The 24,350-nt window shown below is 45.5% G+C and overlaps 1 protein-coding gene across 1 annotated transcript in view; it reads left to right on the top strand.

Annotated features, from left to right (window-relative positions):
- Positions 1–23,498, top strand: part of SVOP (SV2 related protein) — a 49,998-nt gene extending 26,500 nt beyond the window's left edge. The window contains exons 7-16 of the mRNA XM_066370685.1: positions 4,485–4,548; positions 6,387–6,512; positions 7,006–7,134; positions 9,198–9,271; positions 11,176–11,252; positions 15,290–15,397; positions 17,392–17,503; positions 18,431–18,512; positions 20,503–20,592; positions 21,898–23,498. Of these exons, the coding sequence (XP_066226782.1) occupies positions 4,485–4,548; positions 6,387–6,512; positions 7,006–7,134; positions 9,198–9,271; positions 11,176–11,252; positions 15,290–15,397; positions 17,392–17,503; positions 18,431–18,512; positions 20,503–20,592; positions 21,898–22,104 (1,069 nt within the window). The 3' untranslated portion in view covers positions 22,105–23,498. The remainder of the gene's footprint in view (positions 1–4,484; positions 4,549–6,386; positions 6,513–7,005; positions 7,135–9,197; positions 9,272–11,175; positions 11,253–15,289; positions 15,398–17,391; positions 17,504–18,430; positions 18,513–20,502; positions 20,593–21,897) is intronic.
- Positions 23,499–24,350: the final 852 nt, after the last annotated feature.

Raw genomic sequence — 24,350 nt, 5'->3', positions numbered from 1 at the left:
ATGTGGGCTGAATTCACGTGCTGATTGGTTCTCTAAATAAAGTTTTATTGAAACACAGCCACATCCATTAATTTACATATTATATATGCCCCTCTTCATGCAACAGCAATGGAGTTGAGTAGTCTCAGCAGACTCTATGGCCTGCAAAGCCTTCCCTCCCTCATTCATTATTGATCCCTGCAGGGCTCTGCATAGTAGACCTTTGACATCTCCTCCTGGATCTGGGATGAACTAAAAACCGCGGGAGCTGGAGGCAGAGGCCATTATGCCAAGCCCATAAATCAGGGTTGGCAGGGGCTTTGTGGTCCATGGGCTTCGCTTAAGGCCCAACTCCAGGAATTGCTGCAGACACAGCCACTACGCCATTCATGAGCCATTCATTGTCTAGGGGGCTGTTGTCCCCTAGTGGCTGGAAGGAATGCAATCACAGAAGTCCACATTAAATCCCTTTCCCTGGAATGCTTAGGTAGATGACAGAAGAACCAGCTTCTGAACAGCCACCTGGATTTTTCCCCCCATATGATGGAAAAGAAAGGAACTTAGAATTCACAATGTCTGCAGGGATTCGTGTGCAAGGTGGTGGAATGAGAGGCACTAACTTCTACCTCTTCTTCCTGCACATATTCCAGAATTGGCATAAAAAGTATAAGAGATAGAAAAGTCATTCACGATGCTGGAAAGCAGAAAGAGGGTGCCAATGGCCAACCAGAAATTTTGAGGAACCTCTAGAAGGTTATAAGCAGATGGTGCTACGATGGCAGAGTAACCAAAGGAGAAAGAAACCACCTCCTAAAACTACAAACAGGAGAGATCATTGAGGAGAGAGGACAGGGCACCAGCGAAATAAAGGACACAGAATGGCTGAGAAAGCCTTTACTCCTTACCCTTATGTTGTGAGGGTATCCAGCTCGCCTACCTACTCCCCGCCCCCATGCTCCAGATACCAGCCTCTCCCCTTAGCTGTTCATCTATAGACTTTCTGTTTGTTTATTGAGCTATTACTACATTCTAGGCACTGGACCACGTGCTTTATACCTACGACCATTTTAAAACTCATAAAACCTTAAGACATAGATATTATCTCCATTTTACAGGTATGAAAACTGGGGCTTTAAAGAAGTGTGGTGCCCCAGCCAGGTAGCTCAGTTGGTTAGAGCGTCACCTTGATATGGCAAAGTTGCGGGTTTGATCCCTGGTCAGAGCATGTACAAGAAACAAACAATGAATGCAGAAATAAGTAGAACAACAAATCAATGTTTCTCTCTCTCTCTCTTTCTCTTCTTCTTTCTAAAATAAATAAGTAAGTCAATAAAGTTTAGTAAAAAGGTCATACAGCTAGTAAAGGGCAGAGCTGAGACTTAAACATCACTCGACCCTCCAAACCTAGTCTTTTAACAACTCTGTCCTACAAAAAAACCCCACAGACAAAATGGCAAAATTATGGAGGAAATATGTAACCACTCGAGAGCCACTGGCTTCCCAGCTCTTTTGCTTTAGCCATTGGCATAAAAATAATCGTCTTAATTATGCAGTGTTCTTATCTAGTTATAAAAATAGCATCCCTAAGTTCATTATTTGGAGACATTTTGTTGGAGTTATTTTATGTAATTAAATGTAACTAAGAGTTTCCATTCATTTAGAATAGCTTTGCCCAACTGTACCACCTCACGAAACCAAATGAGTAGGATTTTGCTGTGTAAGTTTTTAAAGCCCAACAATTGGAAGTCCTTATAATGTACTCTAACTTTTTAGTATAAATACAAATTGTATTCTTTAAAATTTGTCAATTAAAGTTTCGTTCCAGTTTTATTGATATATAATTGACATATAACCCTTCTATAAGTTTAAGGTGTACAGCATAATGACTTGACTTACATATCTTGCAAAATGATTACCTCAATGAGTTTAGGTAACATCCATCATCTCATATGCATATTATATTATTAATAAGGAGCCATCCTTCTGCCCTGATCTGTGCCTTTCTGTGTCCCTCCTCTCTCTCTTTCTTCTTTCCTTTCTTTCTTCCCTCAAAGTGGGTGTTCACACTGGTTCTTGGTAATAGCAACAATAACATTAATAGTGATGATAATGTTGAGTGCTTACCAAGTGCTAGGCCTATGCTAAGTGCTCTTTTCACACTACTTCATCTTGTCCATTGAACAACCCTATTATCTCCATCTTACAGATGAGAAAACAGGCTTAGAGAATCACAAGAGACTTGCTTAAGGTCAAATGGGTATTAAGTGTAGTGTGGAAGTTACAGTATTTTTGCCCTGTAACAAACCATCCCAGCACTTAATGGCTCAAAACAGTGATTTATTTAACTCATGGTTCTGCAGTTCAGCAGTTCGGTTGTTCTAGTCTCCGTAGGGGTTATGTGTCTTCAGTCAGCTGGTGAATTGAATTGAATGGGAACTGGCTAGGCTAGCATGGCCACAGCTAACTCATCTGTGTTTCTTAGCTTCTTATCCCCAGTGGGCTAGCCCAGGCACCCAGTCATGTGGTACCTGGGCAGGGGCTCAGGAGAGCAAGCAGAAGCCATAAAGTCTCTTGAGGCCCAAGCCTGGAACTGGAATGATATCACTTCTGCAACATTCTATTGATCAAAAGCAAGCCACAAAGCCCAGGTTCAAGGGATGGGGAAATAAACTCTGGAAGGAGTGACCTGCAAAGTCTCGTTGCAAGGCTGCATAGATATAGGGAGGAAAAATTGTAGGGCAACTTTTGCAAACCATCTACTGGGTTCAAATCCAGGTTGTCTAATGCCAAAGCTCTTTCATTTGAACAAATATTGGGAAAGAGTTTTGAGCTTATATAGTCAGAGGTCCTGGTAAATCATTAATGTCCATGGGTCCCGAGTACTGATTTGGGGAGGATTCTGGGAACATAAAATGGGTGGTTCTGAGCAGGTACTAATCTCTTTAATTCAGGAAGGAGAGAGGAATCACATTTAGGATGCCAAATAGTTCCATTTTCTGTCTATGAAGGATCATTAAGAAGGAAGAGTCTTTAATTTAAGTGAGGGAATTAAATGTAACTTTATTTTTAACAATATATTTTTGTTTTAGCAAATTTTTAAAAAGCAAATAAGCATCCACCCTCCCTCCAATGATAATTGCCTCTAATTGCACCTACTACCTCACACACACACACAAATATATAAGATCCAGTTGGGCCCCCTGGGCAGATTATTTCTTCTTTCCAGTAGAGGGTGCTGTGTACTTCAGCAGAAATGCCACTTACCTAGGAGTCCGGATGTAAACCTTCGTTAACTGGCACCCGACTTGTGTTTTTAGCCGTTTTTAAAAATGCATGCACACCCCAGGTACCACGAATTCTACCTTGAAACCTGCCTCAGGAAGTTCTTCACTTGGGTGTCTACAACGAGCTTGCTCACAAACCTGTCCTTGGCACGGTCTTTTCTTCCCAAGACGAAGCAGAAATGCCAAATGGAGATCACTGGTCATTTCCTTCTGAGCATGTGATCCAATTGGCAAATCTCGAATTGCCAAAGTGCTATAAATGCTATTATTTGCAGCGGGGGGTTACTTACGCCAGGATCTGCTGCTTCTTGGCATGGCTAATTTTGTTGCTCATTCTTTTATTCATCTGTGTAATTGTCATAATGACCATACTTTGGATGAAGACCAAACAGCTCGTTTTCATTATAAACTGCTATGAGTAATGGCCAAGTGCAGGACACAATTCTAGGAAAAGATGTTTCTTGTAGCATAAGTTGCAAAAACAAAAAATTGCAAACAATCTATGTATTGATCAATGGGGTCATACCTATTAAAAAATAATGCTGTAAATCTACGTATATTAATATGGAAAGATTCCCAAACTCTCTTATTGGAAGCAGATCCTGACACAGATTCAAGAACAAGCACAGTTGATCCTAGAACAAGGTGAGGGTTAGGGACGCCAGCACTGTGCAGTCAAAAATCTGAGTATAACTTTTGACTCTCCAAAAGCTTAACTATAGTCAGCCCTTCATCTGCAGATTCAACCAACCATGAATAGAAAACAGTATTTTCCATCCACGGGTGAGAAAATCCTGTTGGAAATGCAAAAATAGTTTTGATCTGCGGATATGAAACCAAAGGACATGAAAGGGCTGGAATCTGCATGTAAGTGGACCCACCTGATTCAGATTCATGTTGTTCAAGGGCCAACTGTAGTGGTTTACTCTGGGAGACTCTGCAGCATACATCTCCAGACTGTCTCATTCTAGGGATGAGTTAAGGGCTGCTCCTGGGAAGCTTTAAAAAATGCAGAAGCCAGGGCCCACCCCCAAGACTCTGTTTCTGAAGGTCTGGGGTGACACTTGGGGATCTACGTATGAAGTCATCATCCCAGAAAATTCTAATGTAAGTGGTCCACAGACCACACTCAGAAGAACGTTGGCCTAAAAATTCAGAAAACTGTAGCAATCTTCCCCCTCAGTCTGCCCTTAACCCCCTTCTGCCTCTTTGCTTTCCCAGGGTGACGCTGTATGCTGAGTTCCTTCCCATGAAAGCCAGAGCTAAGTGTATTTTGCTGATTGAGGTAAGGAGGATGGCTGGGTTTATAGAGAATTCTCAGTCTCTGACATGAGGTGCTCGGGTGTCTTGAACCACAAGACAAGGAAAAGGGAGTTTAAGAAAGATATGAAGACTTACTATGCAAAGACTTAAATGATCAGTTATGTTGATTCTGACATGGTTGTTTTGAGATACAGATAAGTTCTTCAATTTAAAAAAATATGGTGGCTGACAGGTGGTATGTTCTTCTTGAACTGGAAATGGCTTTATCTAAGAGTTGGTGCTCAATGGCATAGTTTGAGAGGACCAAACTCCTGCCTTCCACCATATCATTGCTGTCCACCTCATCATGTCTTGTCTGAGATCTCTGTTCATGGCCACCTCTTGGCCTGTATGTAGGTTGCATTAGAACTCTTGGTCCAATAAGTACCTCTCAAGACCTTCTTCTGCCAGGGTTTTGTGACCCATTTTCCAACCATGATCTGGAAGATCTCAGGGCTAATTCATAGCTTCCCAACACCCCTCCTCCATGCAGTGGCAGACTGGTATATTTGTCCCAGCTGGACACTGATGTCCAAGTGATGACTGTGATGCCACTCTGACCTCCCTAGTCATCATGATTATACTGACAATATTGATCACATTGACCTCATAGCCCAACTTAACCATCCTGACTATATCCAACCCTGACTAATCAGGATGGTAATCAGCTGGTCCACAGTGGTATGGTTGAACTAGTTGTTTAAATTTTGAAACACATTTCTGACAGCTGATTCTGAACTTTGACTATCTCTCATCTCCTAACACCCTGTCCTCTCTTAGGACACGCCTAGAACTCTTCATGATCTGACAACTAAAGAGTTAACTCCTGACATAGTCATGGTGGGGGGTGGAGGAGGTGTATGACCATTCTGATCGGTCAGTGCTCTATACCAGTAGCTAGACATTTTGAAGGTCACCCTGGTTGTCAGCAACAGAAATGGACTGTGACTAATTTAGGCAAAAGGAGATTTAGAAAGGCTCTTGGGGGCTGCCAGAGCTGTTGGGATAACTGAAGAACCAGTTTTGAAATGGCAATAGTTGTAGAGTCAGGCTCACAGCAGAAAACAGCATACTCAAATTAGGAATAGTTGAAGAGGGTTTCATAAAGGGACTATTTATAATGGCCTTGCAGAGGTATTATCACATCAGCCAGTTAGGGGCAAAGGGAGGGAGTAATTAGCAGCTCAGAGAGAGAGTTATATGGCCAGGACCGTTGGGTGGGAGTGTATCCTTTAACTGAGGGATGCAGCCAGCCCATGACTGCCCCTCAGAGAGGGGGCCAGAGCAATGAACTCCCAATCTCTCTTTCCTTCTTCCCTCTCTCCTATGCCTGTGGTGGTCCCCACTGGCTGCACCCAGTGGAAGCCAGAAGACAGGGAGCCAGGTGAAAAAGGATGGAGAGAGACTTGGAAAGGCAAACAGAGGATACTCAGTCCCACAGGAAAGAGGCCATTCTGATAAAGGATACTGAAGCACTGCTGGGCAGGGAAGATGGATGTTAATGGACAAAACCCAACATGTCCACTACCATCCTGACCTCACACAATATTGATCATATAGATCTCCTTAACCAGAGCTGCCCAAGCACACACTCCAGTGGGAACCATGCAAATATATATTATGGATGGCACCCTTGGGAGATGGACCCCATGGTGGCTCTGGCCCAACCATATAAACCACAGGAGAAGTGATAGCCATTCTGACCTTCTGACCCCAAGCACCCCCTACCCACATGGATTACCTTGTCTACAGTGATCCTGACATTGCTTTCTGTGTTGACCAATGCTGTCCCCATCACTGACCCCCATTCTCCTGTGCCAGGTGTTCTGGGCCATCGGGACAGTGTTCGAGGTCATCCTGGCTGTGTTCGTGATGCCCAGCCTGGGCTGGCGGTGGCTGCTCATGCTCTCAGCTGTCCCACTCCTCCTCTTTGCTGTCCTGTGTTTTGTAGGTATCCTTTAAGCAATCTCAGCCTTTGCTATTGTGACCTTCACTATATTTTGACGGGGAGAGGGTAGAGGAGGCCACCTTTTACAATTATTATTTTTTTAATCAGGAAATGGTACAAAGGAACTGGACTCGGAGTAGGTTTAGAATGGGGTATTGGGTTTCTAGACAAACACTGTTGGAATGTTCTTTAGGGAGATAATGAGGGTTGGAGGGGAACCTAGGTCCTACCACTGAAAGAGCTACACTTAAGGTAAGTGTATTAGAATAGTAGGGACTCTTAAGTTGCAAGTGACAGAAACCCAACTCAACCTGGCTTGAGTAAAAGAGCAAGATAGACACGTGACAAAGGATTAAATGTTTGCATGGCTGGTGAAGGCAGTCCTCTGGCTCCAGAGTCCCCCCTACCCTTTCCTTAAGGTCTCCACACACAGATGAACCCAGTGTTCTGTTCCACCCTAACCTGCCACGCCTGGATCTCCTGTCCCTACAGTGGCTGCCGGAGAGTGCAAGGTATGATGTGCTGTCTGGGAACCAGGAAAAGGCCATCGCCACCCTAAAGCGGATAGCGACAGAAAATGGAGCTCCCATGCCGCTGGGGAAACTCATCATTTCCAGACAGGTCAGTTCCTGATCCACACTGACTCTGTAGCTTGCATGTCCCTGCGCATGCAGGGGTGCACGTATACCTGGGCGGGTGTGTGTGTGATTGTAGGTATATGTGGATCTGGTGGGGGTGTGGTGGGCGGATCCTGCAAGGGGAATCTTGCAACTCGAATCGGTGTGTTTTCGCTGCCAAGTCCTAAAAAGGCCACCTGGAGAATTTAGCCGATGATTAGAGAAATGTAATGCAGTCTCCACTAATGGATCCCGTAACTACTCTAGCTTCGGTTTTGCCTTTCAGCACCGATGAAGTCTGATTAGCAAATGTGATTGATCGGCAAAGGCTGGACAACAAACCACATTAGAAAGTGCCACGATAGGCTTAGATCCAGGGCACCAAGCTGGCTTAGAAGGTGTCCTTAATGGATGCTGCTTCTCATCAGTGGCAACACCATCAGGGAATCCACCACAATGAGAATAGATGAGCAGCTTCCGTCTGCGCATGCGCATGCGCTCTGAGCACGTGGAGAGAAGGCCAGCAGATTAAAAGCTGAGATTCTTTCCCTCTGCGACAAATACCCTTAAACAAACAACAGTTCCTACAAGCAAATTATGTTTAAAAATAAATTTGTATTTCAAATTGTTTTTATATTATGCAAAAAGAACTGAGTGAAGTTTCACCAAATTGAGGGGAGGTGTTGCATGGTCCGATGATATAGAGGCCAGGAGACACACCCAAATTCACTTGGGAAATATGAAGGTCTAGGAAGGCTCCAGGGAAGTGGTGAATTTTGAGACAAAGTGGAGAGAAGAGCTTTCTGTAAGCATACCAATTTTCCAAAAGCAAATTTTCCGGAATTAACTTGCCAATGTATCAATTTGCCAAAAATGTGTTTTGAGGATTATTAAAAAAAAAAATACATTTAGTAGTAGCCTGACCAGGTGGTGGCACAGTGGATAGAGCGTTGGACTGGGATGCAGAGGACCCAGGTTCGAGACCCCGAGGTCGTCAGCTTGAGCGCGGGCTCATCTGGTTTGAGCAAAAGCTCACTAGCTTGGACCCAACGTCACTGGCTCAAGCAAGGGGTTAGTTACTTGGTCTGCTGAAGGCCCCCGGTCAAGGCACATATGAGAAAGCAATCAATGAACAACTAAAGTCTCACAACGAAAAACTGATGATTGATGCTTCTCATCTCTCTCCGTTCCTGTCTGTCCCTATCTATCCCTCTCTCTGACTCTCTCTGTCTCTGTAAAAAAACAACAAAAAAACATTTAGTAAATAAGAATACATTTTCTCTATAGAAATATTAGTACATTTTTTCATCAAATATAGTTTCTCTAAATATTCTTAAATATGTTCAATAAATACATTCTCAAATATATTCAGTAAGCATATTTAATGAATGCTTTCTTTTTATTGAAGAATATATTACAAAAATATTTTTATCCATAAAGGCAGTACTCATAGACCACTTATGGCTAGTAATTTTTTTTTAACTTTTAGCATTATATAGTTTAAACAAGTAAGCATTTCTCAGATAGGTGCTAAGAAAAATATGTTCATTAAATATATCTAAGAAAAATATAATCAGCCATAGAATATATTTTTGAAAGAATATCATAAGGCAAAGATTTGATAAATTAGCAAATTATAAGAAATTGGCAAATGGGTCATTTAGCTTAATCTATCTTTTGGCAAATGGCTTTTGGTGAATCAATTGTCACATTGATTTTTGTCACCTTGGGGGTGAGACATAGTAAGATTGGACACCCCTTGGGCTGGTTTTCTGTGAGTTCAAGGGATTACCTGAGAAGTGTTGGGATGGAGGGGGAACCACCAAGGAGTTTGCTTCCTAGCGTCAGGATTCCAGAATGTTTCCATCCTTCAGAATCAAGCCTCTGGACATTGCTAGGATCTGGCTGGACGGGCCTAATTTGCCACACTGGGCTTGGGGTTGAGTCCTAGGTTCTTGGAGCCTGAGTATCCAGCCCACAAAAAACCTTCCTCTCAGCCATGGGTGTCCACCAGTCTCCGGCCACCAGCCAGTACCCACACATCTGCCTGCTTTTGTCTCGAAACAGGAAGACCGAGGCAAAATGAGGGACCTTTTCACGCCCCATTTTAGATGGACAACCTTGTTGCTGTGGTTTATATGGTAAGAGCCATTTCTTGACACTTTGATCCCTTTCATCACTGTCCTCGGTGGGGTTTTGTTTTAACACAAAGCACAGAGAACTGTTTGATCTCAGGCAGCATTTGCAAAAATTCAGTCGTTTGAACATCACCTTCCTGACCTCTGTCTTATCCAGATATCAGCTGTACTATTATTTTCCTAGACGTTTTCTTTAATTTGATTCACTTTTACGTCAGATAAATGCATTTTAAAAGGAAACTTTATATGTCTTTTTTAAAGAAAAAGAAAAAAAACAAAAACCCCTTACTTTCAAGCCATAGATAGAAGGCACTCTTAAAGATAAATACAGTAAGAAGTTGCCAGGTTGATGGTTTGCCAAGGCACTGAGTGGCTGTATTTAAGAGATAAAGAAATTAACATAAGTAACTCATCATTTGAGTAGGACTGAGATACAATCAAAAGAATTGAAAGGAAACTTAAAGGGGGATTTTTTTCACAATGAAATTTCATATTTATGCTGTATCAGTTCCCCTACTCCACCCGTATTTTCCTTTGGGTACGACCATGGCATAGGGCCCATATTTTGGGAGCCATTGATTCAGTCAACATGGGCATTCTTAGGACTTTTGGCTTTGATCATGTTCTGCTTTGCTTAAATAACAGCCGTTGGCAGGGGCTGGGAGGGAGGTGTTTAACTCCACAACTTGTCAGATTTCAGCTATTCTTTCAACTCTACCAAATCGTGTACATAGGATTAATGGTGCACACAATTGGCCTGGGTGAGGCTTTGTGTTCCGATTTAACCACCTTTCCTGTTCACCTTTGAGCAGAGGTGCTAATTAGCAGAGTAGTGTCGGCGGAAGTGGTCCATTGTAGGGCTTTGATGATAGACAAAACGGGGCTCTACTTACAGAACTCCATATACAGAACTCTGCCCCCACATTCCTGAGAGCTGGATCAACTCACCAAGCATTGATTAAGCAGCTGCTGTGTGCCCAGTACAATGGTGAAGTCTGTAGGATTTTTTCAAAAGGAGTGTGTAGGTGGATGGGTACACAGTTGAGAGTGTCTATCTTTGAGTGCATATGATTCTGTTGGGCCGACACTATCTGAATATGGAAGCAATTAAGTAGAGGCTAATTTTAGCTCACTGCAGAAATCACTAAATTTTCTAGCACCTAATGTTACCTAGGGAAATTAATCATTAGTGTCTGATTGTGACTGAGTTCCCACATACTGTACTATACTGGATGAAAATATTCTGCTCCTACAGACTTCAGTATTCTGATTCCTGGGACAGTCAAGAATGAATTAACTGCGTCATTCTGATCTGAAATTCTAGTGAAGTCTGCAGACCCTACACTTGTGCTGGGCACACAGCAGGTGTTTAATAAATGCTTGGTACATTGAATTAGCTCTCAGGAATTCGGGGGAAGAGCTGGAGCCCCGTTCCGTATATTATTACAGTTTTCTTTCCCTATCCAAGGTGACCAGACCAACTGAACCCAGAAGTCCTGACAGGTGTCAATACTGTACTTTCTTCCAAATTTTGGTCCCCCTATTGCCAGTTGAGTAAACAGCTTTGGGAATGGCATGTCTGTGATATAGTGAGTTTTTGATCTTTCAAAGGGCACAGGATTAGTTCCCTTTATCACATCCCTGTGGTTTGTACCCGTCATCTTCATTCCCTGCTCAAGGGCCCCAGGAAAGCCCCCCAAGGCCCATTTTTTTTATTTTTTTAAACTATTTGAAAGAGAGAGAAAGGGAGAGAGGGACAGACAGAAACACTGATCTGTTTCTGTATGTGCCCTTTCCGAGAATCCAACCGGCAACCTCTGTATATTGGGATGATGCTCTAACCAACTGAAACATCCAACCAGGGCCAAAGGTCCATTTGCTCACCTTTCTTGCTTCCTTCCTGGCAGGTTTTCCAATGCCTTTTCTTATTATGGATTAGTTCTGCTCACCACAGAGCTCTTCCAGGCGGGAGATGTCTGCAGCAGTAAGTATCGCAACCCTGTTTTCCAGTTAACCACCCCTACTCCCTACACACACAGTCACACACACACTCCTACCCTGGGTTCTGCCCTGACAGGGCCTCAGCTTGCACAAATCTCAGTGACTGTACCTTACAAACTCCAGGGTGAAACTTTCTGCATAATCTGTGCATAGAAGATCTGGTCTGTGGCTTCCAGGGTGCTCTATAGACACCTGGACAGTTTGTTTTTATGGAAGTGGCATGACATCAGAGTCAAATGTTATAAAGCTCCATGAAATACAGCCCTGAGTCTTATGGCTATGACCCTGAGTGCAGCCATTTTCACGTGCACATTAAGTCTGAGAACCAGGTTGGATTTCCACCCTAGCCACACAACATAATCACTGGGGGAAGTTTTTGAACAACGCCAGTGCCAGATGAACAACGCCCAGACCAATTTAATCAGCATCTCTGGGTGGAGCCCAGGCACCAGAGGGTTATAAAAGCTCCCCAGGTGATTCTGCTGTGCAGCTGGAGGTGGGGACCACTGGACAAAAAGAACGAATAAAAAGCAAAGTCTGTATGCAGATATCTGGGCTTTCAAACCATTCTGCCTTTAGGAGATGACTAACTTCCTAGCATGGAACCCAGGATGGGCGATAAAGGGATCAAGTTCTTGCTTGTCTGCAGGATTTGCTCATTATCTTTTTTTATATTAAGCCTCTTTAATCTTAGTTAATAGTTTTGTTTATTGGTATCAGGATTTAGAGAGATGGTGGAGTCACATCTCACTGGGGTGGGGGGAGGTGTCAGAGTCTAAATGAACTGGTCTAAGAAAGCAGCTCATTGTAGATTTAGGGTTTGGTATTGATGGAGGGTAAATTGCATGCCCCTAGCAGAGAACCTGCTTAAGCAAAGCAGAGGATCCCGTGGAAGGTTATAAAGCAGGGTTGGCAACATTATCCATAAAGGGCCAGATAGTAAACATTTTGGGCTTGGTGAGCCATCCAGCTCTGACATCGTAGCAGAGAAGCAGCTATGAGCAATGCGTACAACTCAAAGCATTGCTTCTGTTCTGATAAAACCTTACTTGTGAACACAGATGTGAATTTCATATCATTTTTTTCTGCCATAAACCATTATTTATCTTCTGGGTTTTTGTTTTTTTTTTTTGTATTTTTCTGAAGCTGGAAACGGGGAGAGACAGTCAGACAGACTCCCGCATGCGCCCGACGGGGATCCACCCGGCACACCCACCAGGGGGGCGACGCTATGCCCACCAGGGAGCGATGCTCTGCCCCTCCGAGGCATCTCTCTGTTGCGACCAGAGCCACTTTAGCACCTGGGGCAGAGGCCGAGGAGCCATCCCCAGCGCCTGGGCCATCTTTGCTCCAATGGAGCCTCGGCTGCGGGAGGGGAAGAGAGAGACAGAGAGGAAGGAGAGGGGGAGGGGTGGAGAGGCAGATGGGCGCCTCTCCTGTGTGCCCTGGCTGGGAATTGAACCCGGGACTTCTGCACGTCATGCCGACGCTCTACCACTGAGCCAACCGGCCAGGGCCAATCTTCTGGTTTTTAAAAATAATTTTAACATGTAAAAACCACTCTTAACCCACGGGTCAGGCAGAAATAGGCTTGAGATCAGATTTGGCCTCCAGGCCATAGTTTGCCAACCCCACTAAAAAGCTCTCTCTTGTACTTGGGTGGGAAAGTAATTCTGTGCAACACGCCCCCAACCAGAAATCAAGGAGCTTGCATTCTAGCACCAAATTAGCTGTGGGAACTTGAGCACGTCATCATTCATTCAGAATTTTCTTAGTACCTGCCAGGTACTGGGCCACGTGTTAGAATATATCAATGAATGCAAAAGACAACTGTCCCTGCTCCGTGCGCTTATATTTTGGTATAAAGAGAGGAAAAAGAGAGAGAGAGAGAGAGAGAGAAAAGCTTAATAAGTAAGGAAATTATATAATGTGTTGGAAGATGACAGGTATGTTAAAGGAAAAACTTTTCAAGAAAAGGTAAAATCATGCCTCTGATACAAATATAAAATGAACATATGTCAAGGATTTTACTTTATTACCTCATTAATTAGTGAAGGAACCGGTTGTTAAGAACTGTGAAATTCTGAGATCTTGACCTATGTGCAAGCTAACAGATTAGCCTTTCACAGTTTGCATAGACGCCAGTAGAAGACGTGAGGCTCCTGGGTCAGAGACTAAAGACTTTATTATTCACAGTAATAGCAGGAGTGAGAGCACCAGCATTTTTTACACCTGTTCCTTCAGCCCCGCTTCCCACAGAGTAACCTAAAGAGGGGCAGGTGGAGCCCTGGCCGGTTGGCTCAGCGGTAGAGCGTCGGCCTAGCGTGCGGAGGACCCGGGTTCGATTCCCGGCCAGGGCACACAGGAGAAGCGCCCATTTGCTTCTCCACCCCTCCGCCGCGCTTTCCTCTCTGTCTCTCTCTTCCTCTCCCGCAGCCAAGGCTCCATTGGAGCAAACATGGCCCAGGCGCTGGGGATGGCTCTGTGGCCTCTGCCCCAGGCGCTAGAGTGGCTCTGGTCGCAACATGGCGACGCCCAGGATGGGCAGAGCATCGCCCCCTGGTGGGCAGAGCGTCGCCCCTGGTGGGCGTGCCAGGTGGATCCCGGTCAGGTGCATGCGGGAGTCTGTCTGACTGTCTCTCCCTGTTTCCAGCTTCAGAAAAATGAAAAAAAAAAAAAAAAAAAAAAAAAAAAGAGGGGCAGGTGGTACCTGCAAAGGCAGTGGGTTGGTTACAAGAGAGGATCCCTGAGCTTAAGGCACCCAAATCTTTTATAGTGGGTGGGAAGCCGGCCGGCCTGCCCCTTGCCCTGTAGGGCGACACTGTATTTTTGAAGGCTATAGGAAAACCTGCTCTTTTCTCCAGAAGGAGATACTCTCCTTCTTTCAAACCTGTTTGCTTGTCCTTGACAAGATAGTCCGGAGCAAAGGCAGTTCGTGCCTCTGCTTATATAACATGTAGAAACATGAGTGACCCATGGAGACTTGTCTCTTAACACCATTGAGAGGTTACCGTTGGTTCAAAGGAGAATTCAAAACAGACATGTATATAGGCAATCAAGAATGCTGAAATAGGTTTAGAATTAGAGGCAAAACTTGTCACTATGTATAAGTCAATAATCCATTGCATCACCACCAGACACACTTTGCATTTTGGAGGAGGAGAATAATTTGCATTCATAACAGTATACTAGAATGTGCAGAGTTACAAACTAGCTCAAAGATCATGAAAAGTGGGATAACCTATAAGGGTACAGTAGACAGGACATTTTTGCCAATTTCAATGTCTTTCATGCTCTTTTCTAACAAATAATATAGGGGAGGGAGATAGTAGAGTAGGGTCAGGGAGGGCAGGGTGGGGCAGAGCAAGGAGTAGTGCACAGGTTGAAGTTTTAAACGGGATGGTCAGAATGGCCTCAATGAGAAGGTGAGATTTAAGGGAAGACTTGAAGGAAGTGAGGCAATTAGTCATGGGAATATATAAAGTGCAGTCAAGGAAGACGGAGCCACCAGGGCAAAGGTCCTGAGGTAGGAGCATGCCTTATTTGTTGAAGGATTAGCAAGGAGACCAGTGTGGCTGAAACAGAATGAGCACAGAAAGAGAGAGAGAGAGAGAGAAAGAGAGAGAGAAGAAGGAGAAGAATAAAATATTGTGATCAAGGAGGTAAGGGGGGTCATATAATACAGGTGGGGATCATTGGGGTCACCCTAGAATCTATCTGCTGCAAGTAGGTGCCAATTCCAGACTAAGCACATGCATATGCACAACTTGCTTTCATTCTCTCATCCATCCTGCTCTGTGGATTTTTTAGCCCCAATTAATTTAGAAAACTGATATCCAGAGAGATGAAGCTGTAGCATTGCTGGTCACGCTTCAAACCTGAGTCTGTCTGCCTCCTGAGCCTGGGCTCTTTCCATGGCACCCCAGCCAAACTCATGCTCCGAGAAGAAGCTTGGGGAGCAGGAGGGTGTGATTCAAGGCTCTGTGTGTGGCTTATCCTTTCTCTGTCTCCCACCTCCAGTTTCCAGCCAGAAGAAGGCAGTGGAGGCAAAGTGCAGCCTGGCCTGTGAGTACCTGAGTGAGGAGGATTACATGGACCTGCTGTGGACCACCCTCTCGGAATTCCCAGGTGAGGGACGTGCGGGAGGCGGGGCTGGGGCAGGGAAGCCTGAGAATGTGGCAGCTGTTCAGTGTCACATTCCTGGTGCTCCCTGGCAGCAAATCCCATTTCCAGATAAGTTCTCATTTAGTCTTGTAAAGTTGTATAATTATTCCCACTTTACAACTGGAGAAACTGAGGCTTGGAAAGGTGTAGCAGAAACTGTTGCTGCAACTTGCTGCAGCAGGTCTCGGCATCTCTGTGCCCAAGGGCTGCCTCAGGAGGAATGGAAAGTCTAAAAGCAAGCAGAGTGGTCAGAAGTGCCTAACACCTGGGAACAGCTTTCCACCAATAACTGTGGGAATTGGTGTACCAATGCCCCCACTTCCTCACCCATCAGGCAGGGGAATCCTAAGGTGCGTGTTCCACGCTGGCTTCCGGAGTCCTCCAGTGGAACTCAGCAGCAATTGCCCACAGTGGTAACTTGCTTGCTATATGCCTTTATTTGGTGCTTTCCTTTCCTGTCTAACTTTCTTATGCTCCTACTGGTACTTTCTTGGATGACCACTCCAGTAAACACTTTGTATTTGCACCCTTGTTCCAGAGTCTGCTTCTTGGAAACCCAAGACACTGAGTCCTGCCAGAGCTCAGAGTCCTCAGTCCCTCACTATACTATTTTTCTTCTAAAATTCTGGCTGGGTAGCTCAGTTGGTTAGCATCGTCCCAGTGCACCAAGGTTGTGGGTTTGATCCCCGGTTAGGGCACCTACAAGAATCAATCAATGAATCCATGGAAAAGTAGAACAAGTTCATGTTTCTCCCTTCCTTCCTCATTCTCATCTGCTCTCTCCTCTCTCTTAAAAAAAATCAATAAAGTTAAAAAAAAAAGAGTAAAGACTCGGAGTTAAATTCAGCATCGCCAATCACCACTTCTGTGACTTCCAGCACTGACCATTTCTATGATTTAATCTTCCTAAAACTTAAATTCTTCTTTATTTATTATGGTTATTGCTTTGTTTTTTGTTTTGGTTCACTGACACATTCCCAAGCTCCTAGAACAGTTCCTGACACACAGTAGGCACTTAATGTATGAATAAATGTGAAAAATGAGGTTTTTAGTAGCTTTTCTTTTAGAGGGTTGTTTTGATGATTAAACAAGATAATAGATGTAAAAATGCTTGACCCAGGTTTAATAATATTAATAATTATTATTATTATTACTATTAATTATCACTATGTTACCCTGCCTCTACAGAAGTAGAAATGTTGTTTTTATTTAATCCCATTTTACAGATGAAGAAATTGAGTCTCAGAGAAGGCAAGGGGCTAACCCAAGACCACGTGGGAAGGTAGAGGAAAGGGGGCCTTAGAACCCACATGTTTCTGACTCCCATCCCAGGACTCCACTGCCTACATTCAGTGAATACCGCTATTCAGTCTCCCCTTGGTGCCTGTATTAGTTATTCATTACTGTATAATCGATTATCCCAGGTTTGGGAGGCTCAAAACAACACAAAAGTTTCTGAGGGTCAGGAGTCTGGGAGTGGCTTACCTGAGTCCTCCACCCCAGTGTAACAAACAAGGCTGCAGTGGAGGTGTTGGCCCAGGGTTTGCATCTCATCTGAAAGCTCTTCTGGGGCAGGACCTGCTCCCATGCTCACTCACGTCGTTGTCGGCAGGAATCAATTCCTCCAGGGTCATTGGGCTGAGGGCCTCAAGTTCCTCACTGGCTGTTGGCCAGAGGCCACTTTCAGTTCCTTGCCAGGTAGCCAACAAGGCAAGCACATGAGAAGAGCCAGGGAAAGAGAGAATGCCAAAAGAATAAAAATTTAAAAAGGTCACAGCCTTTTATAACCTCATCTCAAAAGTGGCATTCCATCCCTTTTGCTGTATTCTAGTCATTAGAAGTGAGTCAGGAGGTCTGGCCCACTCTCAGTGGGATTGGACTGGGTGTGACTACCAGGAGGTGGGGGTCATGGGAGCCACGTCAGAAGCTGCCAGCCACGGTGCCCTGCTCCCTTGCAGGTGTCCTTGTGACTCTATGGATCATTGACCGCCTGGGCCGCAAGAAGACCATGGCTCTGTGCTTCGCCGTCTTCTCGTTCTGCAGCCTCCTGCTGTTTATCTGTGTTGGCAGGTGGGTGCTGAAACCAGTGCTCTCTAGCCAGGGGACTTACTTCTCAGGTTGCGGTCAGTGGCTCTTTGGGCGTGCAGGTAGTGGGTTGCACCTCCTGGAGGTCATCTGAAGGATTCTGTCCAGCCCCTCACTAGGACTGAGGCTCTTGGCTGCCTTAGAACTGACCAAAGATCAGGCTCAAAGTCTGGGGGCCTCTGATGGGGGTGGGGCAAGAAGGCACCTTGGTCCAGGTTTCGCTCCAATTCCATCACATTCAGACCTTTGACCTCATCTCCCAGTGAGATCATGCATATAGCTGTTTAATTTATGTATGGGTTAAAAGTGTTCATTTGTTCCATGGAGATATTTTAAAGAGGCCCTGTTTTATTATCCTTTTTTGGTTCAAAATATGGAAGTGGCCTGTGCCTGCCTTGACCCGTGAGAGGCCCCAGACAAAACCCAATGAGGAATTTGAGAAGGTCTGAAGATAGAGCTTAGACTATGAAATGTTGATATTCTGAGATATTTATGGGAGCCATAGGACAGAAGATTGGAGATCAGGATTATCCTAAAAATACTGAATAGAAGTCTATTTTCCTTGGCTCAGCTGGTTCCTGGTCAAGGCCAGTCCCTTTGGGTTCTCTCTGGAGTTCTGATTCTTTATGTATCACTTCTACCCAATCCTGCCTGCAGCGTGGGCACCATAGATGTGTCCGTTTCTCAGCTTGGTGCTTTGAAGAATGACCAACCTTTAAAAGTAGGCCTTTAGAGAGGGCACTGCGATGTGAGTGTTTGCATGCCTGTATCAATGTGTGTAGGGTGGGGGTGGGCTTTGCCAATTTCTGGGGTGTAAATTCTGCCTGGGCAGATAGGACTTTATTAAAACAAGCTGACAGAAAAAATGGCTGCTCATCTTTTTTTTTTTTCTCTCTCTCTCTCTCTTCCTAGAACTATGCTCACTCTGTTACTCTTCATTTCAAGAGCATTTATTTCTGGAGGCTTCCAAGCAGCCTATGTTTACACGCCTGAGGTAGGAGGGGTGTCTGGGAGCAGCAAGCCAGTTTATATATTTATATATATCAAGTTTAACTTAATTTGATATTTATCAATGTCTACTGAATTGTAAACTGGAATATCATGTTGCAAAATACAGTTACAGCAATTAGAAAGAATGAGGTAGCCTGACCTGTGGAGGTGCAGTGGATAAAGCATCAACCTTGAATGCTGAGGTCACCGGTTCAAATCCCTGGGTTTGCCTGGTCAAGGCACATACAGGAAGCAACTACTAAGAGTTGACACTTCCTGCTTCTCCCCCCACTCCTCCACTCTCTCTCTCTAAAAAAAAAAAAAAAAAAAAAAAATGAGGGCCCTGGCCGGTTGGCTCAGCGGTAGGGCGTCGGCCTGGCGTGCGGGGGACCTGGGTTCGATTCCCGGCCAGGGCACATAGGAGAAGCGCCCATTTGCTTCTCCACCCCCACCTCCTCCTTCTTCTCTGTCTCTCTCTTCCCCTCCCGCAGCCAAGGCTCCATTGGAGCAAAGATGGCCTGGGCGCTGGGGATGGCTCCTTGGCCTCTGCCCCAGGCGCTACAGTGGCTCTGGTCGCGGCAGAGCGACGCGCCGGAGGGACAGAGCATCGCCCACTGGTGGGCAGAGCGTCGCCCCTGGTGGGCGTGCCGGGTGGATCCCGGTCGGGCGCATGTGGGAGTCTGTCTGACTGTCTCTCCCCGTTTCCAGCTTCAGAAAAAAAAAATACAAAAAAAAAAAAAAATGAGGTAGCTGTCTATACACTGATGTGGACAGGATTTTAAGGCATATTACTGAATGGAAAAACTTTCAAGCTGTATATAGTATGATACCATCTATATTTTAAAAACAATGCTATATATAGTATTTTCTGTATTCATAGTTTTAAATAGCTCTGGGAAGATATGCTCCAAACTTCGTAATAGTGGAGCCCTATGGGGAGAATTTTCCTGAGAGGAGTGGATGAATAGGGAATTTAAGTTTCCTACAAGAATATATTTATACATTTATACGCTGCTTGTGTAATTGAGTGAATTAAATGTCATCCATAAATGCATCTGGATGCACTCACGAAGTATTTGCTGAATGCATAAATAAAAGAATGAACATATGTGTACAATCACAGACAAACTAGAAGAGTATATGTGAAAATGAGACAGTGGTCTCTGAGCGTTGAGACAGTGTGTGAGTTTTGTTTTTCCTCTTTAGGCTTTTTATTCTTTTTAAGCTTTCTGCACTGAGCATTGTGTTTGCTAGAGGCATGCTACCTCCTGGACCTAAGAACTCTCCAAAAGAGAATGTGTGCACAAGGTTCTCATTTAAACAACATAGGTGTTCCAGGTTGACAGACAGCTTTCCTCCCCACAGTGACTCAGGGACCCAGGCTCACAGCTTTCCTCCCCACAGTGACTCAGGGGCCCAGGCTCACAGCTTTCCTCCCTACAGTGACTCAGGTACCCAGGCTCCTTGCATCCCGTGATTGTGAACCAAGGGTGGTTTTTGCCTCCCAGGGGACATTTGGCAATCTTGATATATTCTGGGGTTGTCACAACTGGGATGGCCAGTGCAGAAGTGTGACTGCATCCAGGGAGTGGAGGCCAGGGATGCTATTAAACACCCTACAGTGCATAGGACAGCTCCTCCCTCACCACCAAAGTGCCAAAGTTGAAGAACCCTCCCCTAGGGCCTCAGAATTCTGCCAGCCAGCAGACTGGAAGGGAGTGGAGAACATGTGCCCACTTTGTAATTGCTGTGACCTGGAGGATGCACAGTCCCTCCTCACTTTGCCCAGTGCAGGCTAGGCACATAACCACTCCTATCTCCTTTGGGGTAAGAATCTTCACCCCAGTATCCCATCCCTCAGTGTGGTCACCAACACCTTGAAGGAGTCACCCTAACTTCAGGCCCACTCCTGGGCTCAGTCCTGTCATCCCTGAGCTGAAGCAGGAGGAGGGACATGCACTTCTTTAAGGCCACACCTGGGGGCTGTGTTTCAGGTCTACCCCACGGCGACACGAGCGCTAGGCCTGGGCACCTGCAGTGGCATGGCCAGAGTGGGTGCTCTCATCACGCCATTCATCGCTCAGGTAGGTGCCGCCCCACATACAGAGGAGGTGGGTGTGACAAAAGCCAGTGGGTGGCAAGAAGTTACTACAAGCTGAGTCTTCTGTAGAGCCTTCTGTGTGCATTATCTTATTTTATCCAAACAATCCATCTATGGTAAAAAAAATATATATATATTGCTTGCAGACGAGAAAATGTAGGCTCAGAAGGGTAAAGAGACTTGCCCAAGGTCACACAGTTGGGCAGCAGAGAAGCTGGGGAGCAAGCCCAGGTCTTTCCCATGCAGAAGACTCCCAGGGTGTCCTATAACATGTGGCCAAAAATAACTTGGATGAAGACAAGTAGGCCAACGTGGTTTTGTGGGAAACAAATGTTCCTGTCCCTGGTGTCTGAGTTGGATAATTAGGTGTAGTTGTAGAATTTTGCATCTCTTAGTGTGTCTTGAAGCATTTCTACCTGTTTTTAGGAATCTTATTTTGACATCCTTTTGCTTTTTAAAGTCTTATTTATGTTTTCCCTCTATTGATCACTTTCTAAAATTGAGATAAAGGCCACAGCACACAAAAATGAATCATTTTAAAGTGAACACACTTAGCACATTCACCACATTGTGCAAGTAACACCTCTAGCTAGTTCTAAAACATTTTCACCACCTCAAAAGAAAACTTTGTGCCCAGGAAGCAGCTGCTCCCTCTTTCCCCTTCCCTGCAGCCCCGGCAATCACCAGTCTATACTCTCTCTGTGTAGATTACCTGTTCTGGATATTTCATGTACACAGAATTCCAGCGCACATTTTAGCCGAGTAGTTCTGTTCTGCGCTATTGTGTTTGGCCATTGTATGTCACTGCTAACTAATACTGGTTGACAGCGTGCCATGTGCCTGCAGGGTGCCAAGTGCTGCTAAGGTATCCTCTCATTAAGAGGTGGACACTGCCCTTATGCCCATTTGCCAAAGGAGGACATGAGGTTTAGCCCTGCTGTGTGATTCGCCTGGTGCCGTCAAGCCAGGAAGTCAGCAGAGGTTGTTCCGGGAGAGAGTGTTGATATAAGAAATACAGGTTCTAGGCCTGATGGGGTTGGGATTTGAATGCTGACCCTATCCATAGTATCTGTATAAACCTGAATATGGTACTTAACCCTCTCTGTGCCTCAGTTTTTCCCTCCGCAAAATGGGGACAAAGAACCTACCTCATGGAGCTGTCATGAGGACTAAATGGGACAATCATACAGAGTGCTTACAACAGGGCCTGGCGTTATCAATATCATCGGAATGGTTGGTGGTCCATTCAGAATGGATGCTCTCTCTGACATGCATCTTCTCCCCCCAGGTGATGTTGGAATCCTCCGTGTATCTGTCGCTGGCAGTTTACAGTGGCTGCTGCCTCTTGGCTGCTGTGGCCTCCTGCTTTTTGCCCATCGAGACCAAAGGCCGTGGACTGCAGGAATCCAGCCACCGGGAGTGGGGCCAGGAGATGGTCGGCCGAGGGATGCATGGCACAGGCGTCACCAGGTCGAACTCTGGCTCTCAGGAGTAGCGACCTATGGGGAGCTGAGCTGGTCTTTGAGGCTGTGAAGTGCAGGGAGCTGGTGGAGTCCGTCTGGGGCACTGGCCGTCACTGCCGACACCAAGAACTCATCCAAGAGTACAACCTGGATCCCGACTGCTCATATTCATTGAGACCCACCTGCAGATGGGGAGGCATTTGCTCCGGGTGTTTTCTGTATGTGTGTGGGGGGAGTTTTGTTAATAACCTGTGAATCTGCATGGGAAGACAGACACACTAAGAGTGCCTGTGACACTGGTAGCCAACCAGACACCACTCAGAGTTAGCTGGTCACACCTTTGGTGAACAACAACCAAAAAATATCCATAGATACAGTCCAGGCCCGACCTCTGTGAGACCTGTACCCACCAGACCTGTTTGGTAGGTTTCTCCTACACCCCAGGCCCCCAGCTTTCTTCTTTGAAATCACAGGTGACTTAGGTGTGACCTGAGCAGCTTTTTCTTGGGTCCAAGAAACACTCCCTTGGAAGGGGTCTCTTGGTTTGCCCCCCCCCACACCAGGGCTTGACTTGTGGAGACTGCTAGATGGACATGCATTTGAACTTGAGTCACGTGGCTCACTTGGTCCCCTTTGGGGTTGTTTTCCCTGGCTCTGGGGGATCCAAATGTATCCATGGAGACAGCTGGGCTTGCACCAGACGACAACCCCAGAAAGCTGTTACCCCGGGCACTGGGGACTGAGGCCAAAGAGAGGCAAGAATCAAGCCCAGAGCCAAAATAGGGGCCTCCCCTTCAGAAGCAGTGTAGGCCTCGTTGGGGCTTCTTTTCTTGTCCCTTCGTTGGTCAGGTGGATTGGTGACTCTTGGGGAAGGAAAACAGTTAATTCAGGTCAGCACTTTGGATTTTGAGCTGGGTGGATGGCTAAATGGACAGAGAAAACAAAAGGATGCTACACCAGCTGCCCACTCCCGCTGGGGTCAAGGGACCAGGAGTAGTGCTCCCCCCACCTGCCCCAGTTTCTCTGCCATCCTTGCTATTAAGGGTTGGCTTGGTCTTTACACAGAGGCAGCCCTTGGGATTCCAGCAGCGGGACCCACAGCAGGGACGCCATGGGGTGGGGAGGAACGGGACGTGTGAAGTGTGTACATTTTCATAGGAAGAGAAGGGAGGTCTTTTGGGTTTTGGGTTGGCCTTGGAAGAAAAAGCTGACATGATGTCTCAGCAGACAACGTCCTCCTCCTGGATTTGGTTCACAGGAGCCTCTTCCCCATTGCTAAGGCAGGGAATTCAGAGAAGGAAGGAGGAAGCTGCTGAATTCCATCAAAGGCCAGAGAAGACTGGCCCTCTGCTTGGAGATATCTGAAGTCAACGTTGCGAGGGAGCCAAATGTGTACGTTCATCTCTTATTAAAACATGTTGGTGATGGACATCGCAAGGGGTGGCATTTGTTCATTTGTCATAATGTCCTAGCGACAGTTCGGCTTCATGGTCTTGCCAATTTTGTCCATCCAGGGTCATCTTAATGCTTTAACACGATACCCTTTCTTATAAGGAGGAAACGTTGTACAGTTGGCTGCCAACGCCAACATTGTGACTTTGAGTCTGTTGGAGGCAACAATATTTTCTTCTTCTGGTGTTTGTTGAGGTCACAGCCTGCAAATTCCTCAGGCTCAAGTCTTAGGTCGACTGCAAACAATCCTGGGTCCCTGAAATATGGGCTGCAACCCCGTTGGCTGAGGCAAGTCGTCAGAGGAGGCAGCTTGGCAGATCTACCTCTCCTTGGCAACGTGGGTATGTCCTTGAACCCCGAGTGGCAAATGGTTATAATTCCAGTTATTTCTGGTCTGCTGAGCTCTCCTGGGTAACACAGAACATTTGCTTGTCATTTTTGCCTTCCAATTGGTCAGAAACTGCCAGAGGAGCTAGCCCAGTCCCTTTACCCTCAAATAACCTGGGGGAGTTGGGGGCTGGGGTGGAGAAGGAGTGCTTGGTGGGCAGAAATGTTTCCCAGGGGCTGGAATAAAGAGGCCTGCAATTGAGAGCTTTCTCATCTTGAGAAAATTAACGTTAAAAATTCCTTGCCTTCTAAATTGCTTGCCCTTTAAAAAAAAATCAATATTATTGAATGACACAAGAGCTGCCACAAAAGTTGCCCAAGCCTTTAGCTGAGGATGATTGTATCTAATTTTGAACTATTCAAAAGCTCTTATTTCCATTAAAATGGAAATTTCTATTTCTCTGTGTGTTAGGAAGGATTTCAGAAAATGGCAAAAGAT

Source organism: Saccopteryx leptura, chromosome 2 (genome assembly GCF_036850995.1).
Source record: "Saccopteryx leptura isolate mSacLep1 chromosome 2, mSacLep1_pri_phased_curated, whole genome shotgun sequence".
NCBI classification, from domain to species: Eukaryota; Metazoa; Chordata; class Mammalia; order Chiroptera; family Emballonuridae; genus Saccopteryx; species Saccopteryx leptura.
The sequence above is the reverse complement of the archived record's forward strand: the minus strand, read 5'-3'. Positions and strand labels throughout refer to the sequence as shown.